The following is a 25,080-nucleotide window of genomic DNA, read 5'->3' on the forward strand; positions in this document are numbered from 1 at the left end:
TCTCCCTCTGCGATGTCAGGCTCTCTGCTCAGTGGGGAGCCTGCTTCTCTCTCTCTCCCTCTGCCGCTTCCTCCTGCTTGTGCTCCATCTCTCTCTCTCTCAAATAAATAAATGAAATCTTTTTTTAAAAACGCACATTCTCCAGTCCCCTCCCCAAGTCTTCTGAGTCTGAGACCGATGCTGGGGCTCTGCAGTCTGTTGGAAGTTAGAACACGTCTTCCAGGTGATTCTTATATGAGGTAATCAGGTGCTGATAATACACTGGAGTGAATTGTGAATTGTGATTACCGAGGCATCTGTGTGGCATTAAGCAAAGCCCTCTTCTCTCTGCTCAGCAGCCAACAACACTGCAGAGTCCCTGCTCCAACAGCCTGGGTCCTGGCAGAGGACGGCACGTCAAATGAACAAGGAATAAAAGCATCTATCATTTTAAGCCACGGGGATTTGGGTGTTAATCGTTAACAGTGTCATAACCAAGCCCGTCCAGTCGGATACCACCTAAGAATCAAAGAGCATTTTCTCGAAATAGCTCTAACCCCACTCCCTAAGTGAAAAAATCAGCTCCACCTGTGAGGCAAAAATGCCCACTGCCTTCTCTCTCAAGAAAGGAGAAAGAAAGAGAACTGTGCTTGTGCCTGGTGACCCTCAGGAAATATTGGGTGCCTGGGTGATGAAGAGGAGCTAGGATTCAGCTGTATCTGTAGCTAACAGAGCAGGTGGGCAGCTCTGACCCAGAAGGTTCTAGAAGGGCTGCCAAGGGCTCTGGGATAAGGATGACAGTTTTGGGGCAGGGGAAATGGTACAAAGAGTTTGCATCTGTATCAAGGTCTATGCAGGATACGCTCACTCATTGTTTTATCTTTCTCCTTCCGTGCACGGGGATTATCTGTCCTATGCCACAGTGGGTCCAGGGAGGCAAAGGGACTTTCCCAAGATTGCACAGTGAGTTGATGGCAGAGTCAGCCAAGGTTTTTACTCTGACACAGTGTCCCTCTAGTTTCTGCCAAGGAATGGGCTCCAGGAAGGTCATTTTGGAGGGAGGATGATGTCCCTTCTCCCCACCCCGCCCTGCCCAATTATCCCTGTGCACAGTCCTAAGGACTCTTGGCATCATATGGGTTCTCACCAGGTTCTTCACCCAAGGGGTGGAAAAGAAGTGGAGGGGGAGGGGCCGCAGGGCATTGATTCCTGGGTGCTTCTAGGTTTGCAAGCTTCTCATTTGGCACCCAGCACATGGGGCACCATACCTCATGCAAGCTCCCTGATGCTAGGTTCTCCATTCGCTCCTGGGCAACTGATAAAGCCTGGCTGGTTCCCTTCCTTTCCTCCCATTACAATAAGCAGGAACAAGAGAACGCCAGCAATGACCGACCCTCACCTATACATGGGCTCAACTGTGTCCTCCTATGTTCAAGTCCTAACCCCCATTCTTCAGAATGTGACCTTATTTGGAGATGGGTCTTATAGAGGTAATCACGTTCAAATGAGGTTGTTAGGGTTTTAATCCAGCCTGACAGGTGTCCCTCCATAAAGGGGAAACCTGGAGACAGACACACATACGGGGAGAAGGCCGTGTAAAGAATGGAGTGCCGGCGCCACGAGCCATGGAGCTACCAGAAGCGAGGGGAGGGGCCTGGAGCAGAAGGAACCAACCACGCAAACACCCTGATTTGGACTTCTGGCCTCCAGTGGGGTGAGCCAGCACACTCCTGTGGACTGAGCCAGCCAGGTTGCGCTGCTTAAAACGGCGGCCCCGGGGAAATGAGTAAGTGCCTCACTCAGTCAGCCTCCCAGCCCAGATCTGCCTCCCGCAGCCAGGCCAGCCACCTCCCCATCTTTGCTGATGGGGTTCCCTGTCCCGTCCATGTCCAAAGACACCATTCCATCCAGCCCGAAGCCCCCCGAAGCCTCCTGAGGGGAGAGCAGGTCACAGTGCTCTCCCTGGCCTGGCATGTCCCATCTGTGTTCTTTCACACACTCTCCTCCGGCTGTCATCCATGGTTCTTCTGCAAGTTGCCTGGCCGTCCCAACAAAACTGGAAGTTCCACGAAGGCAGGAGCTATTTCTAACACTTCTCCTCTATCCCAAGCATAGTGCTATGTGTGGGCCCCCGTGGGCGTCTAATAAATACAGGTTAAACACCCTGCGAGGGTTCCCCCTTCAGTTTTCTGTCTAGAGCTGATTCCTCATTTTTTTAAAGATTCTGTTTATTTATTTATTTATTTATTTGAGAGAGGACACAAGTAGGGGGAGGGGCAGAAGGAGAGGGAGAAGCAGATACCCCATTGAGCAGGGAGCCCTATGCAAGGCTCAGAACCAGGACGCTGGGATCATGACCTGAGCTGAAGGCAGATGCTTAACTGACTGAGCCACCCAGATTCCTCAGTAACACTGGGTAAGAGGGCATGACTAAAGAAGACGATCTCTCCATTCTATTTGGCCCTACTTCATCAAGATGCCCGCTGAAGCACCTGTAACTCTGGCACCAGATATCTGTGTACCAGACCATCTCTTTCCACTAGGCTGCAAGCTCCTTGAGTAACAACCGTCTCTTGTGTGCATCCATGTCCCCAGCATTCACGTAGAAAACAAGCCAACAAGCAACAGTATAAATTAAATAATGGATAAATGTGAACATATGGAGGAAATGACTTACTGTGGGTCCAAAGACTCTGTAAGGGATTTAGGGCTCCATTAGCCCACTGAAACTGTGTGCACAGAGCTGTGTGTGCACGTACGTTTATACGTGTCATGCGCATTTTCACAGGGAGAGGGTCCACGGAGGTGCGAGAAATTAAAACAAAAGCCAAGAGTGAAGAAATGGTAAGACCCAAAGTCATGGAGTAGGGAGCTGGCCTTTATTAAGTCCCGACCCTGTGCCTGGTGATACAGCTGTTACTACCCCCATTTTAGATGAATGGAAACTGAGATATCAAGAGATGGCCTCTTGCCTAAGCTCACGGAGAGAGAGAAGCAGCCCACCCAAATGGGTCAGAGCAGACTCCAGAGCCAGACAGCCTACGTTCAAATCCCAGTTCTACCACTTTCTAGGTGTATGATCCTGGTCAAGTCACTTAATCACTCTATGACTCAGTTTCTCCATCTGTAAAATGGGAGAGAGCAGGGTACCCACTTCAGAGGGCTGTTGCGAGGAACCGATGCAGTCATGTACATAAAGTGATCAGGATGGTGCCTGGCGCAGGGCTGTGCTCTGATGACCAGGATGATGAGCGTAAAGAGGAAGATGTTCTTAGGGACGGAGCTGAGACTCAAACCCAGAGCTGGAGGACACTTGCCCCTCTGGGTCATCACTACTGGCACCCCATGTGCCACAGTGACCCATCTCGCTGCTGGCACTTCTGTCCCCCTTCAGGAAGAGCCTTCAGTCCTAAAATTGGCTTTTCCAGCTGGCTTCCTGGAGGTGGGCTGGCCTAAGGCCACCAGCCCTGCAGGCAGTGCCCGGCTATTACATAAGGAGTAAGTGGGAGGTTATAAGCCGCCCTTCCTAGTCAGCAAGACTGGGTCTGTGCAATCAGGACACTTAGTGCTTCTGTCCTGCTCTTCATTTTCCAAGAGCTTTACCAACAACTGCTAATGGAAATTAGAAAAGGAATGTGCTGCTCCATTTCTGGAACCCCGTGCTGACAACTGAATTCCCTTTAGCATTTCCCTGAGTCCATCCTTTTCCCCTGAGACCTGAAGGGCCACTCACATCCATTCTGCTCAGCCTCTAGGAGTCCTGTGTCACATCCCACGCCTGGCTCTCCCTTTCCTCTGGGCACACAGAGCAGCAGCAGGAAAACCTCGATCATCATCTCATTTCTCCACTCAGGTCCCCATAGGAGCCCCACTGGCAAATGCCTTGTCCCAGCCTAGTCCTCTGCCCTGTTCCTGAGACACAGCCTTTTGTGGATGACTTTGAGTATCTTTGTATGTTTCCTGCAAAGCCATCACTACAGAACCCATCTGTGGGAGCATTTTTCATTCACTCCTGTAATGCAATTAGAATAGAGCCTCTCCAGCAAGAGGGGATATGTAAGATCAAGAGGGGAAAATTGTCATTTCATTCCCAACACTAACACGCCCACCCTGCCCATACCAGCTTTCTGGTGCTGGCTCATTCTACCCACCCAAAGGGCCAGGAGAATGCTAACAAGGAGACTCACTCTCCAAATCTGCCTCCAAATGAAGAGGCAGAAGCTTTGGGGGTGGATTCCCCTCTGTCATTAATGGGGGGGCTCCCCGTTTCTCTGACAGTCTCCACAGTTGAGGCAAAACTCCACTGCCACCTGGAGAGCCCCATACTGGCCCCAATGCACCTGTCAGAGGTGGTGGGAAAGAGTCCACTGGACTCTAACAGACCCTAACGCTAAATCGTCCCCACTGAGAGGTTAAGTGACTTGCCCAAAGGCATGTCCCTGGGAAGCTGTGACCAGACCCCAGACCTGCAGACTCCTGGGTATCTCCCAGTGCACAGAGCTGCCCTCCCACCCAGAGGGTCTACAGGTGCCAGAAACTCAGCTCTCGCACCTACCTTGTCCTCAAGTCTCCTGATCCTTTTTAGAAATGCTCCTACTTCCTAGAACCGGCCCCTTGTGATCTCTCTTACTCTTGCCACCCAGTGAGCCAGCCTGTCTTCCTTCCTCCCTTCCACTCTCCATCCCTCCCTCCACGCATCCATCTCTCTCCACCCACTGATCCATCCATGTCTACTTTCGTCCAGCAAAGCCTTCTGAAGCCCTTCAGATATGCACCAGGCATTCAGCCCTTCTTCCCCACACTTCAAAAGTGTCCACTTCTCTCCTGACCCCAGCAAAGCCTAGAACTGACTGGCGTCCATCCGATCCTCTTAGGAGATTGACCGGAGGGCCAAATCTGCGTTCACATATTTGTACCAGACCCATTGATCCCCTCAGAGCCGGTAGCAGACAGGGACTTCTGGAGCCCCCAGGTCAGCTGAGGCCAGCTCCCCAGGACCTGGATGACAGCCCTACCTCCCTTCCTATGGGTTCCCTCCCCTCCCCCTCCATCCCCAGGGAGATGGCTCCTACGTACGTATGCAGAAGTCTCCGTTCTCATAGTAGCCGGGACAGCACTGGGACCTCCGTCGGTACATGGTCCGGAGGCCGCGCCGATACGCCGTCTTATAGCTGATCCTGAGGCACAAGGGAGAAAGCCACTTGAAAGTATTGAAAATCAATCCCTCGCGTTAGAATGATATTTGTGTTAAGCTATATTGGGGATGCCATTCAATAATTACTTTAAAATGCATGGCGGCTTCAAATATGAAGGAACACAATAAAGAAAAATCGATGGCTGCATCTGGGCCACTTTGATGCAGAACATAGGACTCACACACCGTTCGCTACACCTGCCGACTTCCCCCCAGTCTCTTCAGCAGGATATGGAGAAGGGTTTTGGAAGATCACTTCTGGGGTGATAGTGCAAGGTAACCAGGGGCTTCTCCTGAAGGCCTCCAGACCCTAGGGAGCTCCTGGGACAGGGACCCAGACTGGACTGGGGCCCTGAGAGCATCTCTGCCAGGGCCACTGCCCAAAGGAGGAGGCAGCTGAAAGGCTCCAGAGAACAGATTCCCCCCACCTGGAGAATGGAAGAAGAGTCAGCAAAGGGCCCTCTGAGTCCAACTCAGTCCCAGAGAGTGGATTAACCTCCCTCACGCCACAAATAATGTGTCCCGGGCAAGAGCTTTGCATGCCAACATCAGGAAGGCTCAGACCCGGGCCCTGGTTCTGCAGCAGGGAGAAGCTAAGGCCCCAAGCAGCTCTGGCTTGGGAGTCAGAGCCCTGGGGTGTGGCCCTTCTGCTGACAGAGGCCTTGATACTTCCTCCTGTGCCAGAGAGATTTATAGGCAAAATCTCATTGCATTCTCTATCTGAGGCACGTGGTATGACTATGTCACCTTTCTTTTATTTCCTTGTTAGAGTTTTTATTCTTATTTTATGCACCCCTCCTTTGGTTTTATGGATGAGAAAACTGATATTGAGAGAAGTTAATGACTCACTCAAGGTCACACAATGAATCCATTTCAGAGTCAAGATTCAAACCCAAGTCACTCTCATTTCAAAGCCACTAGGCTTAAACTAGGGCCCTGTGCCAGTCCTGCCAGTCCCCACAGGGTGGCCGGCTGGTTATACAGGATGGCCATGGTGAGGGAGAAAGACCAGATAAATGGCTGGTGGAAGGACCGAGTCCTTAGGAGGAAGTAAAAATGGGGTATTGGTAGGCAAAGCCCCTTCCTCACACCTAGGGTCAAAATGGAAGAGACTGATGTGACCATTAAGGGACAGAGAGAGGGAGTAACTTCCCAAGGTCATGATGTGTGATGAGGATTCAACCTAAGTCATTGGGCCTTGAAGCCAGAGTTCCTTCACCTCCCCATCCACATCCCAGGGGAGCCTGCCCTTTGGGCCCCCTCCAGGGGGCAGAGCAGCGGAGGCCAGATATGGGAGATGCATATAGCCTGCTTTCCAATGGAGGGTCAGGCCAACTTGGGAAGGGAGCCCCATAGCACTGGCTCGGCTACCCCTCCCAGTCCTTAAAGCACACGCTTTATGACAAATGACAGTGCAGGGCCCTGGGGAAATCTGTGATATTTGGGAATGTCGTAAACTAAGGTCATTCTACTTTGTCAAAAACCCATAATGAAATGTAAGCCGGCCTCAAACTGAAGCTACCTCCCCGGCACAGGAAAGCAGCTCCCGGCAATTGAGGGGGTTGGGATGGCATGGGCCTCTCAGATAAAGAAAGAGGGTTGGCTGAGAGTTCACCCAACCCAGTCGTCCCACCACACAGGCATATCCCCCAGCCCTTCCAATGGAGAGCTGGTCTCAGCACCATGCCAGCCTCCCAGGAGAGAGATGTCTCCTGCTGCTTCTAGTTTTCTCACCCTTTGCTCACTCCCATTGTTGGGGAGGGGAGCAGTAGAGGGAAGGGGCCAGGGGCCAGACTGTCAGGGAAGGGGTGCTGCATTTAAACAAAGCATTCTCTGCTGAAGCAGACTGATGGTGTCTCTATCAGCACGCACACCCCAGGTTAGCAGGAAAGCTGCAAGGCAACTCAATAATTTAGCAAAATAATTCATGTTCCAGGAATACAGCCTATTTTAATAAGCAGCCACTCACTCACCATCCCCCCCAGCGCTGATGGATGGCAGCCCCGGCCTCTGAGTACCCAGCAAAGCCACACCTCAGAGCAAACTTTGCTCTGGCACAGGGCCTGACGAGCTCATGGAGGGAGCAGGACCTCAATTTCTGCCTCCACCTTTGACTGGGGGCCACGGGCAGCCCACTTGGCACAGCTGAGGAAGCTGGAAGGGGGCATTTGGTCCCACCTCTTCATTTCACAGTCAACGGCTATGGGAAGGGGATGCAGCCATGGCCAAGTAGCTCTATTGGACCGAAGTTCCTACAAACAAACTGTACAGTCTGGGGGAGGGTCGGGGAGGAACTACCATAAGGCGCCAGAGAGAGAACAAAGGTGGGTACTAGAGGAAATGAGACACCTGAAAGGAGGAAATGACACGGGCCCAAGTTAGCCCAAGGGCAGGCCCGAGTCAACCATACTCCATGTGGCTACACTTCAGATAGAAAACACAGAGCCTTACTGACTTGAAGACCACAAGACAACCCCAGGGTTGATCCAGGAACTTGAGAGTGAAAAGCAAAAACCCCAGAAAAGAGAAAAGCCACAAAGAGACAGCACCATATTTGTTGTAAAATCTCTGCCCAAACTCCTGGCCCCTGAAAGGTGTGTGTGGAGGGCAGGTCCCACGCAGTCCCGCTTAGACAAAACCTGTGAAACTTTTATCGTCTGGAAATTGAATGCAGCCAGATTAACTGGCTGGCCAAACAAACAACAACAACAAATCCATACTCCTGGGAGGGACATAACAGATTTCATTCTCTAAAATCTCTGCCATGAACAGTGCCCAGAATACAATCCAAAATTACCAGACACAAGGAACAACTGGAAAACACCGCCTACATAAAGGAAAAGACAATGAATGAAGACCACCGTGAAGTGGGCCAAATGTTGGAATCAGCAAAGAAGGATGTTAAAGCAGCTATTATGTGTACGCTCACAGCAACGTTACAAACAAAACCCCAAAGAAAACCAGGCCTTTGCTTCAGCATAAAGCAAGTTTCCCCATTCACCTTGCTACCCACCGTGATTTGGGCATAAACCACAAAGAGGGACAAGGCCCACAAGTAGGAAGCCAAAGAAATCCGGAACCAACACGAGTGTTTGGCAACTAGGCAAGAGGCCTAACAGGTGGCTGGCCTCCCCATCATAGGCTCACGGACACTTCATTTGCTGCCTCTCACCCCCCAAATAATAGTGCCACCTTGCCCGGATCTAATAGCTCGCTTTTCCCCATCTTCCCCTGCACTTTTCAAAGCATCCCTGACCTTATCTGGACCCTGTGAGAGTAAGTAGGGTGGGATCACTATACGTTTGATGAGCACACTGGGAATCCCCAAATGAAACAACTTGCCCAGGATTGTCCAATAACACGTGTTCTCTCTTCCTCCCTCTCCTCTCTGCCCCAGCGACATGACAGAATGGCAAGATCTTCAGGAGGGCTGCAGACAAGGGAGCTGGAGACCCACAGGCTGTCATTCAGATTGAGCACTTCCCATGGGCATGCTGGACAAGGAGCCAAGAGGGCGCCCGATTCTCTCCTGCGCTCAGTTTCCCCAGCCAGCTGCCCTGGCATGGACTGCCCCTGCTCTGAGGGATCTGTCTGAGGTTGCAGTTCCCCCAGCTGACCCTGAGGCAGAGATTCCAGGACAAGCTGTTTACTGGGGAGACAATCTAAGGAAGCCCTGGGAGGAGAGGGGGGAAGAGACGGGGAAGAAAAGGCAGCCCATTCACAGCACGCTGGGGTATGTGTAGAATGTTCCTCAGAGTTCTCCCCTCTACCCTCAGGGTGAGGGAGCTGGGGGATTTACCCACCAACTCCCCATGAGTCTCGTTGGCTGAGGGACACCCCAAGGGCAGTCATTCCCTAGCGCTTCTGGCCCGCCCTGCCCATGAGCTTCTCTGGCCAGAAGGAAGCCCTCAGCAGAGCATCTCAGATCTCCATTACTAACTGGCATGAAGGTGAGCCCTGAGGGCCCAGCACATTCTCCCTGCCCCATCGCCCGAGAGAGGTACTCACCGGTGCCTGGTGCACTTGAACCAGTTGAGGATGTCTGTGCATCTCGTGTAGTAGATCTGGTCGAAGGGGTGTGCGTATGATTCCTGGACGGTCACGGCATAGCTGAGAACCAGACAGGAGAGGGAAGCTGTGATCAGCGCTAGAGAGGCTGAGCTGGTATTTAAGATGGTGGCTCCTTCCCCAGGGAAGCCAGGCCCACAGCCAGGGAACCGGGGGCTCTAACCTGCCCCCACCCCCACTATCCTCCAAGACATATCCCTTACTGCCCTTTGGCCCAGCTCACTTTCTGAAATTCTAGTTCACTTGTTCATGTATCAGAGAAAGAATAAAGGAGGGTTTAGGTTTATTCTATGTGGCTCTGGAAGGCAGAGCCGACAAGCTTTTAAATACTTTGTTCAGATTTTTATGGGTTTCAAAGCATATATGTGGAAGCTAATCCTTGTAGCAATTTTATGAAGTAAGTGGTCCCATTTTACAGATGAAGAAACTAAGGTACCAGTTAACAGCTAATAGTGATTGAGTGCCTTGTGTTAAGTGTTTTAATCCATTTGAATTCTCACAATCCTATAAGGCCGGTGGCACTACTCTCTTCATTTTACAGACAAGGACAATGAAGAAGAGAAAAAATAAGTGACTTCCCCAAGGTCACCCAGTTACCTCTGGTCTCTTCTGTCTCCACGATAGCTGCGGGAGCATCAAGAACACGCCCCAGACCTCCTAATTGAAGTGCTATCTTGTTATGCTGCCCGTTAGCTGTAAACCCGAACCGTGGGTAGAAGTCTCGAGAAGGAAGAGCTCAGCCTTAACCCGTAAGCCTTTCTACTTGCCTGCCCCCAGCAGGAGTTGTATGAAAAGGTGGTCGAGCCAGGCTGCTGAAGGGAAGATTCCCACTTGCTGTGCAGGCTGGGAAGGGGCCCCAGCTGAGACATCAGGAACTCATCTTTATGTAGGTTGGTATTTCTCATTGCTTCCCCCCAGACGGCTCGCTGACCTGGGCCAGATGGCCAGATCCAGGCTATAAAAACCCGTCTGCTTTGCCTGAGGAAACTGTTGGTTTGCTTGCAAGGGGGGCTGGGCAGGCCAGCTCCCCGAGTGGGTCCCCAACAGGCTCCCTGATGCCTGAAAGGTCAGATATCTGAAATCCAGAAAGAGGGCCCAGGGGCAGTCAGCAAGGTACAGGACTTAGGGAGCTGGAAAATTCTGGCTCCTAGAAGCACCAAGGATGGAAGGAGGGGGACCCTGCTAAGCCCCAACAGTCGGCGCAACGGAGATGTATGAGTCAGAGGCACACGTCTGCGCAGACATGGGCCAAACCTGGTTTCACCTCTAGGCTTGGGGACACTGAGGCAGCTCAACAGCCACCCTGGGCTTCCTACAGGCCCCTTCCCACTCCCAGATTTCGCGAGCCCATGCTTCCACGCGGCTACTGAAAACCTCACTTAGGGCAGGAGAATGAATGGCTCAGAGTGCATTGTTCTCGGTCACAGCTGAACCCTGCCACCTGTTCACAGCGTGTCCTTAGACATGTTACTTAACTCACAGAAGCCTCCCTTTCTTCACCTGTAAATCCATGACAAAAATTGCCAGGGACTTCACACAGTCATTGTGAGGATTCAGCAAGATGATAGGAGTGTCCATCCCACAGGGCGGTGGGCAGATAAAGCAAGATAAGACATGGAAAGTGTTCAACACAAGATAATACACATAAGACTTCTAATGGCTGCCCAGTGTCTAACAGGTGCCCCCCACCATTATTATTGACCACAGGGCTTCATCTCCTGTACTAGGCACTGGGGACATGTCCTCCCTGACCGTGGAGGGGGAGACAGGAGGAGCAGAACCCACACACAGAACGGACACCTTGCCTTTGTTAAACACTCGGGGGATGGGCGGTGCTCAGGCACCCCTTCCAGTCCTGACAGAGACAGTGAGTCCTCTGAGAAAAGGCACCAGCCCAACAGTGGGGTGAGCCGAGTGTCACGGGGGACAGTCCCTGCTCTGTAGGGGTGTCCTGGGCTGAGCAAGTCTGGCAGTGAGACCTTGAATCAACTCCAAGTCTCTAGGGCGATGTTTGTGCCCCTGGTTTCACGGCTGGGCAGTTTAACACGCTTACTTGCCAACATGCTAATGAGGGACCAGATTAATCTTGTAGAGCTGGGTTTCATTAGACGGGGGAGGTCTTCCACTGGGTTTTATGGTGGAGGGACATAATTAACAAGGACCCCACCCGAAGCACTAATCTAGCTGAGAAATTCTCCCTAAGTGGTCACTGGGGGCCGGGGCGTGTTTCTGGAATGACACAGACTACATCTGTCCACGTGTCATTGGCAGCGGAGCTCAGGCAGGCAAGCCAAGAAGGCACTCGGTCTCATGGGGTGTTGCCCACAAGGCCTCCTCTCTAGGGGCTGGAGAAGCCGCAGGGGCCCCCAGACCTCACTTTAGTTCTAGGGTCAGTCCCCGTCCTCCCATTAAAGGATCACCTCGGCGGACAGCCAGCTCACTGCAGGCTCCGTTCAGAGTATTTTCATATTCCAAATTCACTGATGTCGGGGAGGTCTAGAAAATTAAGAGGATTTGGGACCCAGAAAACTATTTGTCATCCACACCTCCAGTGAGCCTGATGTGCACTAAATTTGTGAGGAGCTGTTCCCGCAAAGCCAGAGGTATCAACAAGAAAAGACCATAATTGACCTTTACAGTCCCGAAAGCCCTTTCATGACACTGGCACCCTGATCCTCCGGCGAGGCTGGGAGACCAGGATAATTATTCTTCCCACTCCACAGAGGTGGAAGCAAACTCAAAGTGGTTCAGACGCTTCCCCCAAATCATTACAGCGAGCAGGTGGCGAGATCCAGACTGGAATGAACCAAACCAACGTCTTCTCATGTCAGATCTCGTGTTCCTCCCACTTGACCTAAAAGGGACACAGTGCAGCACTGCCTTCTGCTCCCGCCCCGACTCTGGAGGGACTCCTGTAGAGGACCCAGTCCCTCATGATCATGCCAGTGGGGGCACAGTCCCTCTGCTTCCGCAGCCCATCCCTGCAGGGCCTGAAGCTGCCCAGATGGGGTGCCTCGCCTTGCCCTGCCCTAGGGTTGGGACACTACCCCTCGCAAGCATGGAGCACGGACAGCCCCACTTGCCTGTCCTCTCCCATCTGCCTCCCCCACTGGGCCCTCATCTTAATTTTATTCATTTGATTTATTAACATCTAAGTGGCAGAGTCGTCCTGGTCAGCACAGCCAATCAATTCCAGGGTTTAATTCGGTTTTTCCTGATTGGGTCTCTGGTCACTATCTCTCTGCTCACCAAAATCAATACTTTAACCTTGGACTCAAAGTCAAGCTGTCTGCAGGGCCCTGGCCCATTCCCCACAGACTAGCGCTGCAGCCTGAATGCAGCCAGCCCTTCTGCCGAGGCCCTGGGCTGCATTTCCCCCCGTAGCCCTCCCACCCACCCTGGCCAGGAGCCGCAGAGTCCCCTCACCGGTCCTCCATGGGGCTGACGGCCCGCCGCCCGCACAGGTGAGCCACCGCACTGACGCCAAACCTGGGGGACCGGGCAAGACGTCACCGTCTTGGAGAAAAGCACATCTGGACCACAGTCACTCACTGACCCCCCCACCCCCCCCGCCTAGCTGTGGGCGGGCACTGAGCCCCTCTGTGCCTCTACTTCCTTGTCTGTAAAATGGCCATTTTACAAAGGCAAATGCAGGGAGGGACAAGAGTTCCTTGTGAACTATCAGACCGCATCACTTAAGTCACGCTCCTCCGCCTAGAGCTCCCACGGCCCTGAGTGTAGACAGAATCGCCGTTGCTTGGTCCTCTTCCAGCGCCTGCGCTGTTTCCCCAGCTGGACTGCAGGCCCGCGGCGGGCAGTTTCTTACCTCCCGACTGCTTTTGTCCCAAGGGTACCAAGCCCCAGGGAGAGGCCCTGAGGGAACGCTCGGCCGTCTGAGACTCGTATCTTACCTCTCCCAGTGGCTGCACACGTTGGGGTCCTCGGGGTTCAGGGACAGGGCGGTTTGCAGGAGGGAGAAGACAATGAACTCTGTCACGGAGAGTGCCATCCCGGGCCCTGTGGGGGGGGACAAAGGAAGCAGCATCATGAATCAGACCGTTTTCCCAGGCATCTGCTCGCCACTGAGACTTCACACACAAGGCGGTAAAACAGACTTGCTAAACAGACTAAGTTTGCCCCAACGTCATGTAATGAGTGTTTGATATTTCACACTTGTGGGCTCTGACTACACTTCACCAGTTCTGAGTAACCGGGGAGTGGGAAGCCTGAGTCAGGAAAAAGTTGATATTCCAGGCCAGGGCTTCTGAAAGTTTGTTGGCTCATGGGCCACTTTGAGCCAACTTCACACAAGTTCAAGAACTTCTCTCCAGAAAAATGCCCACGTGCGCGACATTTGACTGTAAGATCAGGGTGTCCCCAGGCCCCCAAGCCCAGGCTGAGACCAATAACTCCTGAACTTTTTTTTTTTTTTTAAAGATTTTATTTATTTGCCAGAGACATAGTGAGAGAGAGAACACAAGCAGGGGGAGTGGGAGAGGGAGAAGCAGGCTTCCCGTGGAGCAGGGAGCCCCGTGTAGGGCTCGATCCCAGGACCCTGAGATCATGACCTGAGCCGAAGGCAGACGCTTAATGACAAGAGCCACCCAGGCGCCCCACTCCTGACCTTTAAATGCAGGGTCTTCCCCTGGGCCCCTTCCCCCTCCACTCCCATGTGCTTTGCATATCCACTCTCCCCACCCCATCCCGACTCCTTCCTGCAACAAAGAAAGGGAAGAAAGAGGGGAGGCGGGGAGCTGAGCTGGGAAAACCCTTCCAGGCTACCCAAAAGGCCTGCAGACCTTGCTGCTCCTGCTGCTATGGGATATCCGCTGCTGACACCCCGCTTGATGCACACGTCACTCCCACCGAGGGACGAAGGCCTGCTGGGGGGCTTTGAGGAAATATAACCCCCAGGCTCCTTCCTGCCCTAGCACTCCAGGGCTCCGTGGTCCTATAGACTTAGAGAACTGCCCAAGGGTTCCCACCTGCAGAGGCTGGGCGGGGGTGGGGGGGGTGTCCTAAGGGTAGAGGGGAGAACTAGCCCAGGAGAGCTGGAATCCGTATGTGGTCAAAAATCAGCTATAGAATGAAAGAACACCCTGACTCAGAAAGATAGCTCTATTTTTCATGTGTCCACAGATGCTATCAGAATTTGCTTAAAAGCTTTACTGAATTCAGAGTAGCATTTCTTCCCAATCTGCCACACTAAAAGATACAACTTCTAATAACTGGGGCGGGATGGCACAGAAAATATTTTGACACTGGAAAGGGGTCCCCAGGCTTGAAATGGTTGAGGATCCAGTCCATTGGCCCCGAGCTTGCCGACGAGGAAGGACTCACTCCACTCAAAGACAGACAGGAGTGACATGCTTGTCACACACACCCCCATCTGTACCCAGAAGGAAGCTAAATAGAGCTCCTGTCTTCGTGAAAGGTTAAATACTCTCCTCCTCATCCCCAGTAATTTCCTCACTAAACTCTTTCTTAGCAGCTCCTTCAAAGATAAACAAATTGTCACAAATTCTGTGTAACTGTAGGGGTCCAAATTAATGATTAATGAGGTTTTTCTGTTTGAGATCTGAAAATAATCTGGCTACACGTATTTTGAAAATCTGTTCAGAAAGAGAAAAGGAATTCTGGTGTTTCCACATCAATTTGCCAAGTCCAAGAGTACACAGGTCACAGCCCGTCATCTCCTCTCCCTATTCAGCTCCCCAGGCAAGTCCTCGGAGACCTAAGGGGTCGCTCCACAGAAAGCGGGGCACAGCCTGGAGCCCAGTAAGGCTCCCACTAGGATTGAGGGTGGCTCAGTCCATTCCCCTCCTTGAGGAGGAGCCACAGCCCCAATGAGAAAGAACCTGCCCAGATTTGGCATAAAGTTTCAGGGAGAGTCAAGTGTACGATAAGCATCGTCTCCAAGGTGGGCTTTGTGCAGACCCACAAGCAAATAAATTAAATAAAGGAATATGGGGCGCCTGGGTGGCTCAGTGGGTTAAGCCTCTGCCTTCAGCTCAGGTCATGATCCCAGGGTCCTGGAATCAAGCCCCCCATATTGGGCTCCCTGCTTGGTGGGGAGTCTGCTTCTTTCTTCTCCCTCTGCCTGCCACTCCCCCTCCTTGTGTGCTCCCTCTCTCTCTTTCTCTCTCTGTCAAATAAATAAATAAAATATTTTTAATTAATTAATTAAGGGAGTAAAGGAAGAGACACAGTGCTCAGAAAGGCACAACATCAGAATGCCAGAGGGAGAGAAGGCCTCCTTCTGGTTCTCTCCATGGCCCTGTCTCATTAACTCGCCCACTCCTATAATCTCCCAGGTGAACCCCATGACCGCATCTTCAAACTTATGAAGCTCAGAACATCACAGGATGAAGCCGCCTGGATTAGAAGAGAGTGTTTCTCTGGCCCCCTTTTGATCCACAGTGACAGGAGAGGGATAGGAGATGGGAGGTAACTGGGATCCTGGCTAGAATTGGGAGATCTTTTAAGATCTTCATGCAAGCTTCTTCCCTCTGCATCAGATGTGGACAGGACAGTTTGGCTGACTCTCACACCTGGATGCCGGGTGCAGAGAGGCAGAGGGGGAAAGGGAGGTGGACGGGGAGCACGAGGACACAGACAGCGAGGCAGCCTCACTCCTCCATCCGTGTGGCTGTGTTCAAGCCAACAGAGTGGGGGACATTCACACCCAAGCCTGGACTAACCCTACCACCAGCAGTCACAGTTCCCCATCTGAGGCCACGCTGCCCCTGTGGAAGCATGGGAGGGGAGCGGGAAAGAAGGACATGCAGCTCGAGGGTGGAAGGCTCCCCTGGGATTCCCTCTGCCCTCAGACTTTTTCTTGGAACCCAATCTAAAACATGCAACCTTATCACCTGCCCTGCCCTCCCCAGGCCAGACAGGTCTCTCCTGCTCCTTGTTCCCATCTCTCCCCTTGCCCTCAACGCCCCATCATCATCAACTTTGCATGTCTGAGGACCATCGGCTAGAGGTCCAGCTCGGGCCCCCTGGCCCCTCCGCCCCGGTCGGCTGCGCACCTGCTGGGTTCTGGGTGCGCTCCACTCACATAGCTTCCGGTCTGGGCCACATGGCCCAGCGCTGACGGCCCTTCCCATGTCACCCCACCAGCTCTTCCAGCTCACCTACTTCATCTTGCCCACATGTCACAGAACCTTCTGGAAGGTGGGGTCGCGTCTAGGCCCAACCAGTCAGCTCTTTTCAGGAGCTGATTTTAGAAAAAGTATTTCTACTTGTCTCAGACAATTCACTGAGGCTAAGCGAAGAGGGGCCAGAGAAGAGCCACCCCCCTCCCCATGGGGGGGCCACTCCCTGTGAGTGTGAATGGGGCTTTCCCAGGCTCTCTTCCACAGGATGGATCCCAAAGATGCATTCTCATGAGATGACTGAGGGAAAATCGATGCCGCCGCAGCGGTTATTAGGCCGACTCCATTCGGAGTGACAGAGGTTAACATACTGGGCACCGTCTGATTTAGGGCATTAATAATTAAATAAGGAAATGCCCCTGGTTTCTCTTCAGAAGAAGAGAACATGTAAATAGATCCGTTGGTTCCCTTCCCTCGGGTCCGTGCTCCCTGCATATTAAGGGAACAGAGCTGCCGAGGTGGAGAAATTTCGTTCCCGGTGGTGGGGTACGACTGTTCCACCCCTGATGACCCCAGCTGGAGGCTAGAGGAGAGAGAAGGTGGCTAGGAGGCGAGCCTCACACCTGCCCACAAGGCATGGGCAGTCTGCACATCTGCCCAGCCTGAACCCACTGACTGAGCATTCCTGGAACACCACCGGCCTGGCCCAGGGCTGTGCTGTGGATACAAAGAAACAGCACAGGTCCGCGGCCATCTATTTGAGGAGCTCAAACAGCAAGCAGTGAAGTCCCACTGGGGGGCTCCTGGGAGTGGGCAGGACTTAAGGTGCACGGACCATGAAAAGGGAGCAGGCAAAGAAAGGGCCTTTCGGGAGCAGGCAGTGTAAGGCCGCGCCAGGGGCAAGAAGGTGTCCGTGGTGTTGGAGGCGGCGGAGGGTTTGCACTGCAGGGCCGTGGTGGCCATGTGGGCAACTTTGGGAGGCATTTTCCGAAACAGGGTTCAGTAGGACACTAGTCCCGTGAGATATTGATAGAAATCTCCCAAAGATATCCACAAGTGAATTCGTCCGGGAATTGCCACATGCTTACTTCCTCAGTATATCTTTTTTTTTCCAGTTAAAATCAATTAATGAACGTATAGTATATTATTAGTTTCAGAGGTAGATTCTGGTGATTCATCAGCTGTCTAGAACACCCAGTATTCATTCCGTTCGGTGCCCTCCTGAATGCTCATCATCCAGATACCCCAATCCCCCACCCTCCCCTCCAGCAACCCTCAGTCTGTTTCCTAGAGATAAGAATCTCTTAAGGTTTCTCTCCAGTGCACCTTAACTCTAGGAGCAGAGGTCCTCAGGGTATCTGTTTGGAAAGCTCTGATCCTCTCCATCAAGGTCAAGCGTGAAGGAAGCCCTGGTCCTGTCAATCTGCATTCTTAGAGTTTGTATTCCTTTGTTTATTCTAACACTTGAGGGCCTTCTGTGCCTGGCACGTGGTGCTCAGGGAACCTGCTCCTGGATAACTCAAGAGACCCTGACATCATAGAAAAGGATCCCTCCTCCCAGCTAGACCCTCCTTCTCGCCAGGCTGGGCCCTGCAGGCTGGGCAGACCTCAAAGAGGGTGGCCTCCTCTGAAAGCCCGTGCCTTCCACCAGGGCCCTGGCATGACCTGCACCTGTAGAGTCCGGCCTGACCCTCTGGTGGCAGCACACACCTGACCAGACACCAGATGCTCACATCAGCCAAGATGCATAAAACTGGGGCAGAGGGCAGACAGACAAACAGATGGCCTCTGCCCTGGGGTCGGTTGTTATGACCTCACAGTCCATCTGTGCAAAAGTCTTCCCCCACCTGCTTTATTTCTACCACCTGCCTAGTCTTCCTGATTGTGCCAAAATCTTGTACACGGGAGTCTAGGCCACATACCTGGGACCTGCCCTTTGTCTACCCCCGTCTTTTCCAGGGAGCCCTTCCTTCCCAACAAACTTGCATTGGCAGCCGGATGACGGTGGTCAGGCACGATTTTGTGGGTCCTGGGAGGTTTCACTCATACATTGGGCATTGATGGGTTGTTACAGTTTGGCTGAGAAACCGGGGTTGAGCAGAAAAGTGCGCTGGGATCAATTGGTAATGCCTGTCACAGGCACTGGGTGGGAGGGGGACACCTCTCCTACTTTGCTGAATAGTTGTTACTAGCTTTAAAAATTGCTCCTTTTCTATAGAAACCATCTAGAGGTGGCCTCAGCTCTTCCCTCTGGACCTTCAAACCTACACAGTGTTTCCCCTCCCTTGGCATTAGAACCAAAGGAAGTTTTACTAGAACACATACCACCAGGGCAGAGATGTGGGCCTGGTATGTTCACTGCTGTCCCCGGGACCCAGAGCATTGCCTGCATGCAGAGGGGGCTCAATACCCCTTGTCAACCGATTATTGACTCTACAGCCAACCACCTCCCTTGACACAGCCAAGGCTATTGGGCTCAGCCACATTGCTGGTGTCGGGCCTGACGGAGGACACCACAGATCCGTCCCAACAGCAGGTCATACGCCAGGGGGCATCCCGCGCTGCATTAACATTGCCCCACAGAGACATCAATCTGTTGGCGACAGATACACTGAGCACGGTGACATCCTGAGAGTGATTCAAAGACTCCCGCCTGGGCCACCCGGCCAGCGGCGGGGTACATCAGCTCCAGGGATCAGCACAAGGCAGGCATTGAAGCCTCCTCAATAGTTCAAGCTGCAACTGGGGGTCGCCGTGTTCCGAGCACCTCATGAAAAGGCGCTTTCAGGCTCGGGAAGCAGCAGAAGCAAAACCCCAAACGGGGACTGATAAAGCAAACGCCTCACATCCCTCCCAGCATGTGGGGAGAAAGAAAGAGAGATTTCTATCTTCTATTTATAGAACACACATACACACAAACACACACGCTTCTCTATTTTTTTTCTGAATAAAACCAAAAAAGCCAAGTTGGCACTCACAGGGGCAAATGCCAAGGTGATCATCCCTGACAGACCGTTCCCGTCTTCCGCTCACTGATCTCTGGCGCTGGCTCCCAGTCCCCAGGCCCCACTCTGTTTACTGGCCTTGCTGGGATCTGATGAATGTGCAATGAAAAGTGGAGCCACGATCAGCCCCGCAATTAACAGGCTTCACCCTCTGCCTTGATGAATCCTCCTGCCCTCCAGCAATCCCACTAGGAGCCAGGTTTATGTCGAAGGCTTTCTAATCTCTCTGCACTTAAAAAAGAAAAAAAAAAAAGTTCAAAATAAATCCACAGCTCTTAATCTCTGAAAGAGAGATTCCCTGACAACAGGAGCACGGCAGAAATCCCTAGGGCCACCATGGAGGCCCTGCCAGGTGCCTGCCCACGGGGATAAATCACAGGGGTTTGGAGGCACCTCCAGAGACATGGTAAATGATAAATTCTGCTTTCTCCTTGCCCCAGAAGCCTTGGGCTGCAAATCCTGAAAATGGTCCCACGGAAGCCTACAGCACCCATTCATGAGGGTCAAAGACGGTCCTGTCTCCCGCGCCCTCAAGCCCTACAGACCAAGTGGCTCTGGCATCAGCCAGCCTTGGAGAGAAATCACTGCACATCTCCGGGGAGCCCGGGGAGGGGAGTGTAGAATCTGCCAGGCCAATAAGGCACTCCACCTCCTCACCCACAGTGAGTAGCCTCCATATTCCAGGCCCTCAGCCCTCCCATTCCCAAACAGGTGGCAGCCTCCAGCCCCTCCAAAGATGGAAGGAGAAAACTCATGTGTTCTTAGACCATTCCATTTCTCACAAAGCAATTATCTCCAACTTTCCATTTCTCTGCAAATCGGGGCACACTCAGCTGGCCTGGCCAGCCCCGAGGCCGCCCCCCCCCCCCCATCCAGCCTCCCCCGGCCTGGCTCCGCTTCCCTCTCCCACCCCCACCCAGGGCTGCAGGATTCTCAGAGCTGTGGGAGTTCCACAGGCCCTAGCATGAAATCATGGCTCTGTCCATACACCCCCAAGATAAGTCAGTCACTGAGGGCCATGCACCCCCGTGGAGATTCGTCCCATTTCCGCCCACTCTGAAAAAAACATTTCACAGACTCTAAGATGCAACCACCAGTGCCTGGATTGGAAGGAGCACTAAGGGACAAAACGCCGGAGAATCACCACCGTTGGAAGGTCAAGGGTCCCACTTGGGCGGAGGGGAGGGATGACAGACTGGACAACAAGACGTGTGGTTTCAGAACTGGCACCGGGACCCGGGAGCATCAACGGTCCAACGCCTTATCCCACAGGAGGGGAACTGTTCTCAGGTGACTGGTTCAAAATCACACGACACGTGGGTGGCGGGGCTCTACGTGAGAGGATCAGTGAACCCAGGCTGACACCATTCAAATCCTGACTCAACCTTTCTGGTGGCACAACCTGGATAAAATCATCTACCTGCCTTAGGGCTGAGTGTGTCACGTGCACCACACCAGGCATGACCAGCTCTACAGGGCTGTTAGGATAGTCCGTGAGTCAGCAGGTAAAGCTCTTAGCCAAGCCTGGCATCTGGCACATAGAAGGTACCCAATAAAATGTTCGTTTCCTCCCAACCCATATTCCCCCACCTCAAAGATCCTTCCAACTCTCTAATCCTGACTTCTGGAATTTCTGAGGAGCTGGAGGGAAAAAGTAAATATATATGTATATATTCTTTAAATATGTAAATATAAATATATATATTTATTCTAAATATTTATTTATATATTTGTCTCTATTTTTATACTTCTATTTATATATAAAATATATACATAGAGAGAGATGGAAAAATCTTCTGCTGGAAAATCGAGGCTTGGGTGTGTCTGAATGGCACACCCATACTGGGTCAGTCTTCACTGTACAATTATCAAGACAGGCCACTCAGCAGATATTTATTGAACACTTACCAGTCACCGTGGGCACAAAGATGACTCAGGCACGCTCCTGCCTCAAGACCTCCAAACACCTGCTGGAAGGTGTGTGGGAATGGTCGTGAGAGGGCCATGGACCCAGGATGTGGCTTAATTCAAAGCGCGGAGGACTTTCCCTGGCAGGAAGCCTCAGGCAAGTGTGATGGGTTATCAGAGACCTTTGCAGGGAATCGATGCTTCACATCCCTGCAGGTGCCTCCCACGTTGAACCTGGCCCGTCTCCATCCCTGTTGCCTCTGAATCCACTCCCAATTAGCACTGCCTGTTCTGAAGAGAGAACAACCCAGCCGCCCAGGACTCGGGGCAACCCCTCCTCCTGGGGTCTTCCCTCCTGAATGCCAGCTCTGCTCAGGAGCAACTCAGCTTTCCACAGGCCCCGTCCAACCCCTTCTGCCTGGTAAGGCACTAACTTGCTGTGTAGCCCGGGAAAGGTTGCTTTCCCTCTCTGAGCTTCACTCTCTGCTTATCCCAAAGGCGGGGGTCTGACCGCATCATCTCCTGGACCCTTCGAGCTCTACAAGTTCACCCACAATGTGTCTCCCTTCCCTGCCCTTCCCCCTCGCATTCTTCTCTCTTACCCCATTCCCAGCCTGGGGCCTGCCCCATCTCCCCACAAAAAGGAAACACACAGAGGGGTTGGAGAACTCATTTTACTGCTCTGAGCCTCCTTTTCCTCTTTGAGGACATGGGCAGGATGAGAGAGCACAGACCCTTGGAAGGATTCGGCTGTAGTCCAGTACGGGGAATGCGGAGGTCAGCAGCACTGTGATGGTCGTGACCCATAGTTCTCACCCCCTCCCTGTCCATTCCTCAGCACCCTTTAAAATAAAGACTGACTTCTTATCTCATGCTCTATTCCCTGACTCTGACCCCTCACATCTCAGGGGCCACCTCTCCCTGGGCAGGTGCTAAAAGGAGTGCCCGGCTGTCAGCCTGCAGACATGGGCATCAGACTAGGGTGCCTCTCTGGGGTCCTTCTGGAACCTTCCACGTGTATCTAGGCCAGAAGATTCTGAAGCCAGATGTCCCAACCCAGCTGTCCCAAAGCCTGAAGATGGCCGTGCTTGTGCACTTGTAGTGGAAGCATGCATCCGTGTGTTCTGTAAAACAACTTAGCAATGCATAAAAACCAGAATTCTACTTCTGCAATGTGTTTTTTAGAAATTGGCCAGAGTCAAGGATAGGTCCAAGAATGTCTGTTGCATCATCTCTTAATAAAGAGATGTTTGTTGTAGCGCTGAAACAACCAAAATGCCTAAATCAGCAGGGCCCTTGCTAAATAAATTCCACCATGTCTCCATAACAAAATATTACACAAACATTAAAATATTGATGTGCAGGGAAAACAGGGAAGCCCATCCACTAGAGCATTAATAGTGATCATCTTTCACGGGGGCTGGAGGAGAAGGAAGATGTATCACAGGACTCGTACTTCTAAGTCAGTATTTTTATTGTTATATGAGTGTTTCCTACAGTAAACATTATTACCACTATAATCAGAAAGGCAAAGATATTTTAAGATAATGTACATGGGTTCCCCAACATGGAAAGATAACCCTGATGTATTAATCCATGACAAACACGCGTTACAAAACAGCATGCGTATTAGGACCGCGTTTCTATAAAATGGAGTGCGCACGTGTGTGGTGTGTGCGTGTGTTGAGAGTGAGCAAGATGGAAAGATGTCCGGAAGGACATTTAAAATGTTAACATTTTAAACATCCGGGTGATGACACTGTAGGTGACTTGCTTTCTTCTCTATACTTTCCTGTATGTTTGCACGTTCTATGATGAGCCGATCTCCATTTTAAAATGTGAAACACCACAGTAAAGCCATCTTCGTATTGGAAAGAAAGAAGGCAGCGTCCTTTGGGCAGTGCCCCCACAGCTCACCTTTCCTCCAGGTCTGGATTCTCCCCCACTGCCCCTTGGGGTGCCTTTTCCCAGAGAACAGGGATTCATCAAGCTCTGAACCTGCTACCCCTCGGGACACAGGCCACTTTACGGGGCTCCCCAGGCAGCCCTGGGCGCCATCAGGCTGGGGCAAAATTGCCATCACAATTGTATGGCATGGGTCCACGCTGTGACTGTATCCATGCCGTGATTAAAAACATTATGCCATTTGAAAGACCCAAAATGATCTCACGACACAGAAAAATGGATGGATAATGTACGCTTCTGTCAGTTCTATTCAGTATAATAAATGAATCAGGTATTCAGATTTTAAAAGAAATTTATTGCAGTCTTTTGTTCACGACACTGATGAATTCTGGCTCACAGCCTGGACAGGTCGGCCTGGGGCACTTCACCTCCCTCCAGGGCTTGCTCAGTCCTCTCTACCCACACAGGCTTTGCTCCACCAAAGATAACAAGAACCCGGAGCCCTGGAATCCTGATCACCTCCCGGGTCCGAAGCCCACCTCCATCTCTTACCCATTGGGCGACCTTGGGTAGGTCACTTGACCTCTGGGAGTCCCAGCTTCCCCCTCTGTAAAGTGGGAACAGTAAGAAAACCTACTCACAGCGTCATGAGAAGCCAAACAGATAAGGGTTACAAGAAGGCCTGTAAACAGTAAAATGCTGGGGAAAGTCTGGTCACTGCCCTCCTGCTGGGATGTATGTGGCGGGGGGAGGGGCAGCACAAATAGTCCTGGGGCTGGGGGAGTGGTGCACAGAGAGAGAATGAGTTTACTAGGGTCTTGGGCCCAAGAACTACCTCCTTGCGGTGGAGCAGATTTGCCAGAAAGGAGAGATAAGGACAAGATGAATCGCAATGAGGTGGCAGTTTGGCCCAGCTCAGTCCCTGCTGACCTACACACAGCCTAAGCTAGAGAGGGTTCCAAGTCTGGAACCGGAGGCCAGTCTGGCTGCGCTTCCAGATTCCAGATCTGACGGTCATCTCTGCAGCCACACGCTTCGGTGATAAAACACAGTTCCTCTCTACACGGGTTTCCTGGAGGAGCAAGGGGCTCATTCGCCTTCCAGAACTGTAGCCCCCCTGCACTCGCTCCCCAAGGAAGGAACCACTGAGACAGCACTGCGGCAGATACAAAAAAAAACAAAAAAACAAAAAAACAAACAAACAAAAAAAGACACCAAAAACCCATCCGTCATCTTCTAGGTTTAATCTGCAGAATGGCACACAACTCTCAGATTCATTGTGTTCCTGGCCTGATTATTCGTTGTTTATTTCAGTATTTTCCAGGAAATTGTTCATTAAGGATAAAAGCACCTGCTTACTGTAAGAGAGCATTACACAAAGACTCTGGCATGGAGGTCTGGGAAGAACATTAATTAATGAAGCGAAACTGAACAAACATGCTATAAATTTAAGGTCTAAAGAGAACCGTCGGGCGTTTAGTGGCTTACGATAGAAGGCTGCGATGAAACGTCATATTTTTAGACCTCAGGGGTGTGGGGGGAAAAAATGGGAGGGAGAAATTAGAAAAGGTGGCAGAGGTAATGATCTATTTCTAGAGCAACTAAAGCCTGTGCTTCCATTAAGAGAATTATAAATCAATTCTGCTTTGTCTGGGGGCATCTACGCGCCATGTGTGCGAAATTAAAAAGCTTAGCATGTCAGAGAAGTTCCTTCTGAGGGCTCCGTGGGACCACACCGCCTGAGACACTGGGATGTGAGAGAGGCACAGCAGTGAGGAGGGAGGAGGATCTGGGCTGTGTCACAGAGTTAGGCCTAGCTGGGCACAGGCAATCCTGAGCAGCAGGGTCGGAGAGAAAATGCAGCCGAACCCCAATGAAGCAGAACCTTCAGTTAATCAGAAGCCGCTGGGCAGCTGGTCGT

The 25,080-nt window shown here is 52.0% G+C and overlaps 1 protein-coding gene across 14 annotated transcripts in view; it reads right to left on the minus strand.

Annotated features, from left to right (window-relative positions):
- The window catches only part of MEGF11 (multiple EGF like domains 11), a 341,793-nt gene that overhangs the window by 209,797 nt on the left and 106,916 nt on the right, over nucleotides 1–25,080 (minus strand). For 13 of the 14 annotated variants that reach the window (XM_059372309.1, XM_059372305.1, XM_059372312.1 and 10 more), the window contains exons 2-4: nucleotides 13,153–13,258; nucleotides 9,182–9,283; nucleotides 5,056–5,156 (exon numbers count right to left, since the gene is read on the minus strand). In XM_059372309.1, the coding sequence (XP_059228292.1) occupies nucleotides 5,056–5,156; nucleotides 9,182–9,283; nucleotides 13,153–13,250 (301 nt within the window). In that variant the 5' untranslated portion in view covers nucleotides 13,251–13,258. Of the gene's footprint in view, nucleotides 1–5,055; nucleotides 5,157–9,181; nucleotides 9,284–13,152; nucleotides 13,259–19,319; nucleotides 19,344–25,080 lie in introns of those variants that run through there. The other variant, XM_059372308.1, reaches the window with a different exon arrangement.

The sequence above is a fragment of the Mustela nigripes genome, chromosome 13 (assembly GCF_022355385.1).
Source record: "Mustela nigripes isolate SB6536 chromosome 13, MUSNIG.SB6536, whole genome shotgun sequence".
Taxonomy (NCBI): Eukaryota; Metazoa; Chordata; class Mammalia; order Carnivora; family Mustelidae; genus Mustela; species Mustela nigripes.